The sequence below is a fragment of the Peromyscus californicus genome, unplaced genomic scaffold, assembly GCF_007827085.1.
Source record: "Peromyscus californicus insignis strain IS unplaced genomic scaffold, ASM782708v3 Scaffold_14__1_contigs__length_90479793_seg_2, whole genome shotgun sequence".
NCBI classification, from domain to species: domain Eukaryota; kingdom Metazoa; phylum Chordata; class Mammalia; order Rodentia; family Cricetidae; genus Peromyscus; species Peromyscus californicus.
Genome location: NW_026294436.1, coordinates 73,759,915 through 73,774,017, shown reverse-complemented (window position 1 = coordinate 73,774,017; position 14,103 = coordinate 73,759,915). Strand labels below are relative to the sequence as shown.

General features: G+C 43.8%; 1 protein-coding gene across 1 annotated transcript in view; it reads right to left on the bottom strand.

Moving 5' to 3' along the window:
- Ush2a (usherin) overlaps positions 1-14,103 on the bottom strand; it is a 706,426-nt gene that overhangs the window by 11,402 nt on the left and 680,921 nt on the right. The window contains exons 67-69 of the mRNA XM_052737975.1: positions 9,373-9,549; positions 7,119-7,202; positions 3,313-3,557 (exon numbers count right to left, since the gene is read on the bottom strand). Of these exons, the coding sequence (XP_052593935.1) occupies positions 3,313-3,557; positions 7,119-7,202; positions 9,373-9,549 (506 nt within the window). The remainder of the gene's footprint in view (positions 1-3,312; positions 3,558-7,118; positions 7,203-9,372; positions 9,550-14,103) is intronic.

Genomic DNA, 14,103 nt, shown 5'->3' with positions numbered 1-14,103 from the left:
AAAATCCCCAGAGATATGGATATCCAGATTTATGAAGCTGAAAGATCCCAAACTAGCTTCATCCAGAATAGACCTTAATCATGGTATGTTTTAGTAAATATTGTGTATATAACTAAGAATTCTCAAAACATTAAGGGGCTACTCAGATTTGCAGCAGAATTTTCACAGAAAACTTATAGCTAGAAGAGAATAATATTACATATTAAAAATACAGAAGAGGAAACATGCTTAAAATAATACTAAAGTCTTTCCCAGATAAGAAGGAACTTAGGGAATTCTTTGCCAACACTAGGAAACACAGGGACATTCTACCTAGAAATGAAGGTAAATGGTGGTAACTGCTGTTATGAAAACAATGTATAAGACTCATTGGAACACCACCCTAAAAATTTAAAATTAGATGCTGCCAAACAAATACAAGGAAAGCAAAATACAGTTATCAAAATGACAGGAAGTAGTTAATAACATCATTGCCCATAAGTGGATAAAATTCACCAATCAAGAAATATAGATTGGCAGAATTAAGAATTAATTGAAAGCCAGATATAGTGGTATACACATATAATGTAAGTACATGGGAGTCAGAGGCAGGAGGATTATGAGTTGCAAGCTATTGTGGCATCCCTGGTTACCAAAAAAAAAAAAACCAAACAAAAAAAACCGAGAACAAACCACAAAAATCCTAAGACCCAACTATATACCGCCTACAAGAAACTCGCTTCATTGCTTCACTATAAAGATATACCAAGTATACTAAAAATATACTAAAAAGATACCTCACAAATAGGAACCAAAAATGATCTGAGTTTCTTAGTTCAGGTCTGTCATCCATGCTAATTAGGAGGCTGAGGAAAGAAGATGGCAAATTCAAGGCCAGCCTGGGCAACTAAGGAAAATCTTATCTTAAAACCAAAAAATAAATAAATAAATAAAAAGGTTGGGTGGGTAGAGGAGGATAGATATAGCTCAGTGGCAGAGTTTTTTCCTGGTATGTGCAAGGTTTTAGATTCAGTCTCTGGTATTAAAGAAAAAAGGTATTGCAAGAATAGCTGCATTCATTTCAGATAAAATAGATACTAAAATCTTTACAAAGAGACAATCATAGTGAGAAAATGATTTGCTCAAAATGACATAAGAATTGTAAAGAGCTGAGCGGTGGTGGCACACGCCTTTAATCCCAGCACTTAGGAGGCAGAGCCAGGCAGATCTCTGTGAGTTCGAGGCAAGCCTAGTCTCCAAAGCGAGCTCCAGGAAAGGCGCAAAGCTACACAGAGAAACCCTGTCTCAAAAAAAAAAAAAAAAAAAATTGTAAAGATATGTAAATGTCCTGATTTGAATGAGAATGGTCCCCAGTTGGTGGAACTGTTTGGGAAGGATTAGGAGGTATGGCCTTGGTTGTCTCAATGTGTAAGCTCTCCTCTACTCCCAGTGCCATGCCTGCCAGCTGCTATGCTCCCCACCATGAAAATCATGGACTCATTCTCTGAAACTGTTAGACAAGCCTCCAATTAAATCCTTTCTTTTCCAAGTTGCCTTGGTCATATTTATTGCTGTGAAGAAACACTAAGACAGTGCCCAACATGGGGCTTCCCAATACAAAGTAAATTTAGCTCTAAAGTAAAAGATTAATTCCATAGGAGCTGGGCATTTCAACACCCAAATTTCTTCACTGGGCATGCCATGCAAACACAAATCATCAAAGAGACAGCAGCGTAGAACCATACTTCAAAGGAAACATTCCTAACAGTTACTGAACATTTTATCCAGCAGCAACACACAGATTCCCATCAGAATCTTGAGGATAGAGCAGTTAAACCACAAATCAAGACTCAACAATTGCAGTTCTACTTAGACTATGACAGATTAAAACTACAATCTAAGAATAACAGAGGCAATGGAAAGTGAACAAATAAATACATGTAAATTGAATAACACTCCTAATGGTCAAGAGGTCCCACAGAAATTCAAAGTCATAAAAACTAGTATGAACACCTATCAGAAGCAGGAAAAACTAGAAATGAGTAGATGTTTGAGCCTATCAATATGCCCCAAAGTGAATCAAAGTGAACAGAAAATCCAAACAGACCAATAATCAGCAAATGATGTTGAAACAGTAAGACCCTTTCATCTTAAGGCTGGAAAGATGAGTCATCTGTGAGGAGTGTCGTGGCTCTGCAGAGTACCAAGTTTTGTTCCCAGCACTTCTGCCTGTAACTCCAACTCCATGGGAATCTGAGATCTTCTGGCCTCTGCAGGCACCTGAACTCACATGCACATACTTACATATAAACACATAAACATATAGCCAAAATCTTTGAAAAAAATTCAATCTTTCCTCTAAACTGTCTCAGTTCTGATGGCTTTGCTGAGAGTATTTAAAGGATAAGTACTTCTCATGCCTTTTAAACTATTCCAAAAATCCCAAATGACCAGACCAAATTCTTTATGAGGCTGACATTACCCCGATACTCAAGCCAGACAAACAAAAAACAATACAATAGAGCGTATAGTGCTACCGCACACAGAAATAGCTGTAGACTCATACCCTGCAATGGACACAGAAGCAAGTGTTCTCATTACATATTAGGGAGCAAAGTTCAAGTTGATGCTTGTATACTAGTAAGACCTGAACCAATATCCCAGCCTGCATGCAAATGAGAACATGCATAAGACACTGGTTTTTAACTCCTTTAGAAGTCATTAGAAATTGCCCCTTGAAATAGCATTTCCCTTTTCACATCAAAAAGAACATATACCATGATTAGGTGGAATTGGTCCCAGGCATGCCAGGATGGTTCAACATGTACAAATCAAGAAATACAATACTGTATCGTCAGAAGGAAGAAGAGAAACCATATAGTTCATTTTGCAGAAAAGGTGTTTGATAAAATTCATGGTAAAATTACTAAATAATTGCACATGTAATCATACTTCCATGGACTAAAGAACATTTATATATATATATATATATATATATATATATATATATATATATATATATATATATATATAAGCTATCACATACTATACTTGAGCAAAAGGAAAAAGCTTGCTTGCTTGCTTTTGAAAGAAGACAATGATGCCCATCCTCACCACTGTTAACAGTACTGAAAGGAAGTCTTTGCAAGAGCAATGAAGCAAAAGAAAGGTTTAAAGGATATCTAAATCAGAAAGGATGAGAGGTTAATTTGTCTATGTTTGCCGGCATGATTTTATGCATAAATACGTCACCAAAAGCATTAGAATGATAAGTGAATTCATAAGGATGAAAAGCAGGTCACACCAGGAAAAAGGCTTGCTTTCCATACATACCACATGGGTTTCCCCTGGAGGGTAGACACTCAGTGGGGTCATTCGTTTTTGAAGAGGCACTAAGGGAGGTCTCTCTCTGATACATGGCTCCCTGTGGATTTTTCTTTGTAGAATCAAGGACAGAAAAATGGCCAGCAAGATCAGGCCCAACACCGCCATTACCACGATGAACCACAGCTCAGTGTAGAACTCTGTGATTTTGGTCCCTGCTCCCTTCTTTTCTCCAGGAGTTGTCAGCACTGGGCCTGAAAAACACAGGAAAGGAAAAGATTCTTTCAGTAGGCAATCTTGTGGCTTGTGGTGCTGTTTTTTTGATAGTGAAGCAGTCTTGTGTGCTTGTTTCTAACTACATGTGAGCTAGAGTGATGGTTCGGGGTGCTTCAAGGATATTGTTGCAGATCACCATCACCTTACAGGGATGAGGCCAGCAGTTCACAGATCACCATCACCTTCCAGGGATGAGGCCAGCAGTCACAGTGCTACAGATCACCATCACTTTAGAAAAATGATTGGTGGTCAAGAGACAGTAAACTAGATTTTGAGACATCAGATCTTTTCAACTGTGAATGTCAACAGCCTGTTCTAACAGCTTTCCCGAGGCTTGTTGCCTGGCCTCTGTTAATCATCCAAAGTTCTACAAACCGTCATCTCAAATACACTGGGGGAGCGTCCTATGGAGGGAAGTATCAGTAAAACCACTTTCCTGGATTTGTGTGCTAAAGTTGGCGTTCTTTTCTTAGCCCATGGCCAGTCTAAGTTCACATTCAGTGAGGGTTCCAGTTTGGATCTGTGTGGAATGCTTGCTCCTTTGGACAGCAGTGTTCAGAGATAGGTCAATGACAGGTGACTAGATCATTAAGGCTGTTGCCTCACTGATGGGTAAATCCATTGTTGAGTTTGTGGCTTAGTGGGCTGTTGAGCGGTGAGGCCTGGTTGGAGGAAGTAGGTCACTGTGGGCATGACTTGAAGGGTGTACTTGGTTCAGACCCATCTCTCTCTGCTTTGTGGCTGTCATGAGGTATGAGGTAAGCAACTATGCTCTGTCACATGCTTCTAACCAGTGTTCAGAGTCAGAGACAGTAGGGCCATGTGACCGTGGACTGAAATCTCAAAGGGGTGAACCTAAACAAATCTCCTCTTTATATTGTTTTTCTCGGGTCTTCTGATGCAGTGAAGGAAAGCTGAACAACATGATAAGAATTTAGGATTTCTAGATAGGAAAAGTAAGCAGTGGTAGGATTACCTTATCTTCTGTGTGGGGGACCGAAGCGGGGCACAAGGGAAAGGGGGCTATGGGGTCCTACAGAATGGTATTAGGCAGTGGAATCATGCCATCGGGCTGGCTAACTGAGTGGGAGAGGGTCTTAGGTCAGCCACCCACCCCTTCACTGAGAACAGCTTGTAGGCTCACAGCTGTGATGCAGCCACCACCCAGGCTGGCCTGAATCTGAGAGCCAAAGCCTTGCCTTCTGAGCGCCAATGCCAGCAGCTGAGTTTTGCTGATGGCAGTGAAATCTGCTCCTGGGACACCTTCCTGTTTTCAGCAGATCAGGACCAGAGGGCAGGGAAGACATGCCAGGGCCTGATGTGCACACTTAGGGGGAGTCGTAGAAGATGACTCAAACTAAGTTTGAGCCCCGAGAGGAGGGTACACCTTTGCGAACCTAACTCTACTTTTGATCAGTGACATCGTTTGAAAAGTCACCAGTGCCCTGGGCCTCTCCTCCTCACTTCTAAAAGAAAAAGTTGAAGACAAAGCTCCAGCAGGTTAGAAGCCCCTTCACAGTGAGAACCTGCATGTGGTGTTTGAAAACTGAACCCTGGCTGTGCACGAGAAGGGTTAAGTTCCTGTGTGTGTTGGGGGGGGGCACAGGGCTGGGGCCCCAGAGACTGATCTGATGGGCTGTGTGTGCTCTTTGCACAGGAGTACATGGGGAATGAAGGGCAGGGTGCCCGAGGGGAACCTCAGAGGGAAAAGCTCACTGCAGTAGGAGACACAGTCTCTGCCTCTTCCCCTGCTTGGAGGCTGCTCCAGGCAACAGAACAGGAACTCTTTAGAAATTATATCATAAAAATTAAAACTGACTAGAGAGATCAGCCGGGCAGCACATCCCTGAACCAGCACAGCCCACAGTTCCTTCCCTCTGCTCTGCCAAGAGCTCGCCTCCAGACAAGAGGGCCACCCTCAGCACCGCGGCTGCAGTGGGAAGTTCCATTTGTGCTCAGGAGATGACTGGAAGTTACTGCCCTGTGATAAAGACTGAAAACAGGACCGTGGCTCGTATCCCCTTTTCCTTTCAGACTGCACTTTTACTTTAAGGGGCCCTGCCTTGCTTATCCAGTGCCGGGGTCATAATCAGGGGATGAATTCCGTGGTTGGGAGCTGGCTACAAGAAAACCTGGTCCGTAAGTGGAGTCAAATGAGTCTCTCCAGTGGTTGATGTGGAGTCCGGATCAGTCATCAGGTGGTACTGGGCCCCAGTGTCACCGCCACTGGACAGGGCATATTTACAAGACACAATCTCCGTGCCCCTCCCTTCTGTATGTGTGCCAGCAACCTGAGGATCTGTCTAATTAACAGGCATACAGAGCTGATTCTTAGGAACATGTAAGCCAGAGAAACACAGCCGAAGAAAATGTCTGGGTCCAGGAGTTGGTAGGAAGACTACATTTGGGTGAGTGAGCATCCATAGACGTTTGCAGAACACTCCTGAATAAATCCCGGTGTCCTCCACTGTCCGACTGGGAAATTGGGTTTGTTGAAGATACCAAATGGATTCTTTCCTGTCTTGCAGCTCTGAATAAAATGAGATTAGCTCTATTGGACGGTCACGTTGAGTCCGAGAGATTATATGGTACACCCAGTGTGCACAGTATGGACAGCTGTTGATTGAAACTGTGTGTGTGTGTGTGTGTGTGTATGTGTGTGTGTGTGTGTGTGTGTGTGTGTGTGTGTGTGTGTGTGTGTGTGTGTGTGTTGGAGGGGGCCACGCCGAGGGCAGAGGACAGCCTTGCCTTCCACCTTATGTGAGACAGGGTCTCTGTTGTTTGCCAGCTGACCCGTGGGTGTCTAGGGACTCTCCTGTCTCCACTTCTCATTTTGCCTTGGAAGCACTGAGATGACAAACTAACTATACTGCCATACCTGGCTGTAAGTGGGTTCTGGGGATTCAAACTCAGGTCCTTGTGAATGTGTGCTAGGTGCCTTCCTCGTTGAATCATCTCCTTAAGTCATCCTAACTTGTGAAGGTTATAGATAGAAATGCCCCCAGTTCACCACTGTAGGCTCTGACTCTAGGACATTGTTAGGCCCATCAGGAACAGAATTGGCCACCTATTGTCTCCTATCTTCTCATCTTTCCTGGATTCTCTCTCTGCTACCTTTGTGTACATGAAGTCATAAAATTCCTTAGATAAAATTTTTAGTTCAAAAGAGAAGCTTTATCAGGTCTCCCCAATATTTGCCACATTGACAACTCAATGACTTGACTTGAAAATAATACTAACTCCTTGTCTAGTAGAAGTTTCATTAGGATCTGGAAAGTTTTCTTTTCCTTTCTTCCTTTCTTTCCTCCTCCTCCTCCTCCTCCTCCTCCTCCTCCTCCTCCTCCTCCTCCTCCTTCCTCCTCCTCCCTCCTCTTCCTCCTCTTCCTTCTCTTCCTCCTCCTCTTCTTTAATGACATACTACAGTTTCTTCAAAAAGGCTACCATGAATGTGTCAACGGTGTCTATATGCAGACATCTGCCAGTCTCTTGAGGAAAATGAGTAGCTGATACACTAAACACAAGACAAGAGAACTGTTTACCAAACCCAGTAGTGGCATCATACTGGAACAGTGGAGTCTTAACACTTCCCATGTCTGTTGTGCAGGTGACCTGGAAGAAGAAAGCTAGACAAAAAGAAAGAACTGGTAAGTCTTTAGTCCTTTAACACCAGCTAACAGGGGCATCATCTTGAAAGAGCAATGAAAATATCACTCCAGAACGAACCGAGTGTTAATGTTACATGTGATGATCAGTTCTAACTGTGGGGGATGGTCATGATGGTGTTCATTGATGTGGGAAGACCCAGCCTGAAAGTGGATGGTGCCATTTCCATTTCCTGGTTCTGGGTTCTGGACCTTATAAGAGTAGAGGAAGCTGCTGAGTGCCCCACACATACATTCATTCTCTCTGTCCTTTACTGTGGCTGAAATGTGACCAGATACTTCAGGTTCCTGCTGCCTTGACCTCTCCTCAGGGATGGACTGGAACCTGGAACCATGCTCCCCTTAACTCCCTTTTGGTCAGGGTAGTTTTTGTTTTGAATCACAGCAGCAGAAGTGAACCAGGGCACTACAGTTTAGATGCCAATGGTCCTGCAAAGGCCAACGGCATCTCAGTGGTAATTCTTTCCTGAGCAGTGCTGCTGTGAGGGAGAGGAACCCAGAAGAGGCTCTGCCATGGCCTCTTGCCGTGTGCTCCCACACCACAGGCCCAAAGCTGTGGGCCAGCAGATAACAGGTGAGAACCATTTATGAACCAGAATAAATATCTTCTCTTTATAAGACTGTCTTAGGCATTTGTTATAGCAATGAGAAGCTATCATCTAAGATGCAAATTTCTAATTAAAAGTCAATCAGCAAAGAGCCGTTGTGTAATGGCAGCGTGTCTGTCAGGGTGGAGGGAAAGATCAGAGCTTCCACCAGAGTGGCAAAGCAACATCCCGTCAGAGGAGTCAAGGACTACAAAGGAGCCAGTCTTGCTCTGCATTTGGTCTACACCTTTTCCTGGACAGGGGAGCTCAGAAGGAAACTTGGGAATCACATGATCCAAATTCCTGTTTCAGTTGCCAGGACCCTGTGCCTCTTTCAAGGTCACACAGATGGTCTGAGACTTGCTCAGGTAGAACCCAGATCCGCCAACTGTCAGGCCATCTTCCCTCTGTAGCACGCTGCCCAGGTGGCCAGGAGCAGTGACAGTGTGTGTGGCTCACTCAGGGTGAAACTTGGTATCTATAAATGCAAACAGGAGTCGTCCTTCAGCTTAAACAGGCCCTTCAAGGACCCAAACACTCTTGGGTTGATTTACTATATAAATCCAATGTACTTTTCAAACAATTCTGTATCCACTGGCCCTGTGACCCTACAGGTTACCTGAAAATCTGAAGTCCCTTGTGGAGCCTTTCTTATTTCAACTGAAAATCAAGACAAAGAAATAGGAGATGCAGCTGGAGAGGGGGATGGGGTACAGTCCTAGAAGAAAGTGGGGGAGGTTCTTGTAGGGACTGATCCTGCGAGGTTTGGGGAGCCCCTCACTCAGGGATTTAGGGCTGGAGATGGTCATTGGGTGTTCTGGTAACTTTTTTGTTACTTTGATAAACATCATGACCAAAAGTAACCCGGGGAGGGAAGGGTTTATTTGGTTTATACTTCTAGGTTATACTCCATCATTGAGGGATGTGAGAGCAGGAACTAAGGCAGAACTGGGGTAGAATATTGCTTGCTGGCTTGTTCCCTCTGGCTTGCTGAGCAGTCTTTCGGATATAGCTTGGGCTCCCATGCATAGGGACGGCACCATCCACATGCCACTTGCCCCTACATCAAGAAAATCAAGCAACCAAGAAAATGCCTCACAGACATGCCTACAGGCCAAGCTGATGGAGGCAATTCTTACAATGAGGTTCCCTCTTCCCAGATGACACTAGAGTGTGCCAAGTTGATGGTAAAAACTAACCAGCACACCGATGGTGATGCTGTTTGCAAGAGAGGCTACAAAAGGGAAACCCCTGAGTTCTCAGTACGTTCACCGATTTAGCTTATTGCTGTTTGTCTTGTGAACTGAACCTGCTCACTGGCCTCCTTCCTTCCTGCAGCCCCTTAACTCGCTTGGAGACAACACTGGAAGTATCCAGTAACAAACAGGAAGGAGACATATTTACTCTGAGCTGTAAGATTTCTGCAACCAGGGGCCACATAAACCAAGGAACTTGGATGACAAGCCTCCTTGGGTCACCTTTCTGGTTTAACATAAAGCTGGGGACCATAGCACCTGACACAGAGCAGAAAGTCAGTTACTAACTTTTGTCCGCTGTCCTTGGTATGTAGATGGTGGTGTCCAGGCCACTGTACACCTGCTGTCCTCCATCGGTGACCACGTACTCCTTTAACTGGCCATTTAGGAGGAAAGTACCACTCCAGTCTACACATACCGTGGATTCATTGCTGTTCACCAAGAATGGGACTTGGTACTGAGGCCCTGTGGGGAGGAAAGCACAGCTCCTAGAGACGGGGACTTGTGGATGGATGCACAGGGAGCTTTTAGAAGAATGTGAACAACAGTAGATGAAATCAGCCAACCAACCAACCAAACAGAAACAACCCTGGGTGTTGCTAGAAACCCATTAAAAATAATAAACTGATGTCAGAGGCAAGAAGACAGCCAATCAGAACACGTGTGAAATGCGCTCTCAGCTGCTTTGTGCTGCTTCCAAAAATCAATGGAGAGCACTGTTTTATAAATAAAACTATTAACACACAATGGGTTTGCTTAGCAACATAACCTGGGGCTCATATTTTGCAGTATTTCCCCCTCTTTTAACGGATAAAGTGTCCTTAACACTATTAACTACAGTACATAGCTATTTTTCATATCAAATCAATATTTATTGCTGTGAAGCCCCAAGGACTAGATGAAGTTAATTTTTTTTTTTTTTTGCACCAAACCAAACTGCTTAGATGCTGAATTATGTCCTTTTGGCACCCATTTATTTTTAAAGCTTTTTCTGGAATTGTTAGTTGGTTTTCTAAGATAGTTAAAAGGCCTTGCAAGCAGCAATCCAAGCATAATAATTCATTGCCCTGACTAATCAATCAATAGCCGAGTACATTAGTATATAATCAGACCCGGCTCTCCTAAGTATTATGTCAGTTCTAGAAGCAACTTGGTGTGCATTTAACAGGTTTGTTCTCTTCTCCTTTTTAAGTTCCTTGCTACACCAAAATAGGAAACACTGACTGCAGCTCATCTTCAATGTAAACTTGTTGAAGAAACAAATGGAATCATTAACATATCACCTTTTAGGGTGGAAGAGATCTCCTTCAGGAGACCTTGTTTTCTCCAAAATAATCAAGATATTTCTAAAGCATTAAGATTCACATATATCCTGTTGGCTGTTAGGAAAGGAAGGGTGGGAATACATTGGCTACATTACTGATGAGAGGCATTATAACAAAGTAAGCGATAATTACGTTTTGTAATATATGGTTTAGATTCTAAAGACACAGTATTGCAGGATATATGGTCACACTGTGAACCCCAAGTTTGCATTTGAGTTAATTAAATAAAATCAACCCTTGGGTCAAGAGGCAGATCCAGCAACTAGTTGACAGAAAGTAATCATAGAGAGTCAGAGGAAGTGCAGTAAACAGAGACACTCACAGGAAGTAAGCGGGAGGAACTTTGAGTATGGCAATGCTTTTCGGTTTGGAGTGATGGAAGATATACTCTCTTTCTGAGATGCTGGCAAAGAGGGAAGGTCAGCTAGCTGCTCCTCAACCTCTCTGAGCTAGCAGGTTTCCACCCCAGCCTCTGACTCCCGAGTCTTTATTGGTAAACAGAATGATAGAGGTTTAGTTAAAAACTGCATTTGGTGGCAGTGGCAGGAGGCAGATCTGGTCAGATGTAGAAGTCCCACAAAGCCCTTGCCTGAGAAGTGGGTAGTTACTGGCTGAAACAGCAGTAGATTCAGGTGCAGCTGCTGTGCCATCAGAAAAACATTTTGGTGCCCCATGTGGGCCTGTAAGTCAAGTTAGCCATGATTAGGAATTCAACTCTCTGAACTTGATTACATTTACAGGGCAATAGATGCTAAAATTCTTGGCATTTTTCTTATTTATTACATTTTACGGTTATCCATCCACCTAGGGTTCTTTGTCCTATTGTAACAGAATGATAGATTATGTAATGATCATCCCCTCCCATCCCCTCTCATCTGTGTGTTGAGTGCTGATGTGCTTTCACTTGGAACCAGCAGTGATGGGAGCACAGACCACCAGTGGTGGGAGCACGGACACCATGGGAGTGGTGGGACACAGTGCTGCCGTGCTGTCACTTGGAACCGGCAGTGGTGGGAGTGCGGACTCCATGGGAGTAGTGAGCAAGCACATTTTTCTCTTGGCAGGACTGGCAATTGTTCATCTGTACCATTCTGCTCTTCACTGAAGGGCGGTCCAGGCAGAGGCTGGATGTACTCCCCAAGCCCTTGGGTGAGCATGAATGTGCTCTTATCCCTATACAATTGCCCACACTATTTAAAATTATATTCTAGTTTGGACTCTCTGGTCCATGTTTTCTTCCAGTGTACATAATGAGTTATATGTAGCACATTAGTGTTTAGAGAGCCACATTTTCATCATCTCCTGCATGTTTTCATATCTATGGATTCAGTATTGAATCAAGAGGACCTCTCTTCTTAGTGTTGGTCTAGTATCTAGTTATTATTTTCTCTGTGAAGGAATGACAGGAAGCAAAGTAAGGAAGTGGGGGAGACCGGATATCTTATTCACTTTGTTTTTTTTTTTCAGTACAAAAGCAAAATATCTAAGCTTCGTGACTAAAGAATCAGTTGTAACCTCCAGCCCTCATCTAGATGCTCCTTGGCTTTCTGGCCAATACTGACAGTGAATGGAAATATTCAACGTAGTTGCTTCATGGGCATATCAGAAAGGACTATAAGTATAGCGAGTTGTTGCAGTGTGCTTTGATTATCATATACGCAGCAGGAACCTAAATGTTGTCCATAGTCAATGAGAAATGATGTTCTGCGGGAGTCGAAGGCACCTTGCCCAGGATGGGAGCTGAGAAGGTGAGGATCAGAGAATGAAGAGGCTTAGGAATGGGTTGGGTAGGAAGTGACCTTTTGCTGATCATCCTTCATTTGGGGGTGTAGTCTTGAAGTGGATGAACCCCCAATGAAGAGGGGAGAGGGACAAGGGAGGAGTTGAGTAAAAGGAAGAGAGAAAGTGAAGTGGAAAGGCTTCAAGCCAGGTTTACAACGGAGATAAGAAAATCAACTAACAGGAATATCCCCAGGGGCAGGAGGGGACTAGGAGATGCTTGTCAGGAAAACCAGAATTGCATTGAACATTCCTGACTAGTCAATGAAGGTGACCTGGGGTGAACCATGTATCCTGCAGTCATCGATATGGAGGTCAAGGACAAACTGAGGAAGAGGTTTCCATCCAGTAGTGGGGAAGTAGAAGTGTATGGGGGAGGGAGAAATGGGGATGGCTTGTGTAGACTGCACTTTGGCAAAGCTTTGTGGTACCAGGAGAGGGAGTGGAGCTTATGAGCATCCAGGGAGAAGTGGCTGTACAGCCAGGTGGACTCGGAGAAGACCAGGGGTATGGTCCTCAGGCTCAGGCTGAAGGCAGGTGACGTCAGATGCAGACATGCAAACTACTGACTCGTAACTTCTCCCACCCCCTGCAAGAGTTAGCAGAGGAGGTCAGGGCCGGCTGTGGGTATCTGCAGAGCAAGGCTGGGGAGCACGTTAAGGCTTGCATGAGTTAGGTCAGAGAGGAGGAAGTTCAAGGGACCTGGGAACAGGAATGCTGGGAGGTGGGCAGCTGAGCATGGTGGGATCTGCCCTGTCACTTAGGTCTTGCTCAGGGTCATTTAGGTCTTGCTCAGGGGCAGTTCAACTTGGGGTCTAGGTCCAGCAGCTTCAGGTCATGTGAATGTCCCCGGGGATTCTAGAACACAATCCGCAGACCCTGAAATTGCTGAAGGTTTTTAAGTGATAAAGTTTTTAAATGACAGAAGAAATACAAATCAAATAATTTCATGAATAAAAAGCCAAGTATGAAAATTTCAATTATTACTATGATTTTAGACACAATAAAAACTATGTAAGTAGAGAAGAATGAAGTTGATTAAGTCAATTATTGACAGCTGTTGACTCTAAGTGGTGGGATTACAGGTAGGACTGGCTTCCTGTTTGTGTGATCCTGTGGGTACACAGGCCTTGCGTGGAGGAGTCCTGGCTTTAGCCTGATGCTATGTTCTTGATTTATTGGAATTATTGATTAAATTTTGAACCAGAAACTCTGTTCTCTTTCCTTATTGCACCCCACAGATTACGTTTCTGGTTCTGATAACTATTTATTTTATTCCTAATACCTTTTTGTAATTTTCATTTGTGTGTGCATGTGTGGAGAGTTGCACATTTGTTTGGGTGTACGTGTGTGCAAGCAGAGGTAATCTGTCTTAAGCTCTGTTCCCCTGTTTTTTAAGACTTGGGGCTCACCAAGTAGGCATGACTGACTGCCAGCAACCCTCAGAAACCACCCATGTGCCCCCCAGTGCTGGGATGAAGGGTGTGTGCCTCCAAGTCTGGGCTTCTCCATGTGGGTCTGGAGACCCACCTGAGGTCCTCAGACTTTCTGTGACTGAGCCATCTCCCCAGCCCTAATTTTCATTTTTTAGATTGTATATATAATAGGAATGAAGTAGGGGGATGGAGAGGTGGCTCAGTGGTTAAGAGTACTGGCTGCTCTTCCAGAGGACCCAGGTTCAATTCCCAGCACCCACATGGCAGCTCACAACTGTCTGCAACTCCAGTTCCAGGGGACCTGGCATCCTCACACAAACATATTTGCAGGTAAAACACCAATGCACATGAAATAAAAATAAATTATTAAAAAATAGGAATGAAGCTATTTTATAAAAATCTAATTAATTGGTTTAACAGTTCATTGCATGTCCATTTCAGCACTGACTTGCTCTTTTGCTCTTGACATGCCATATCTC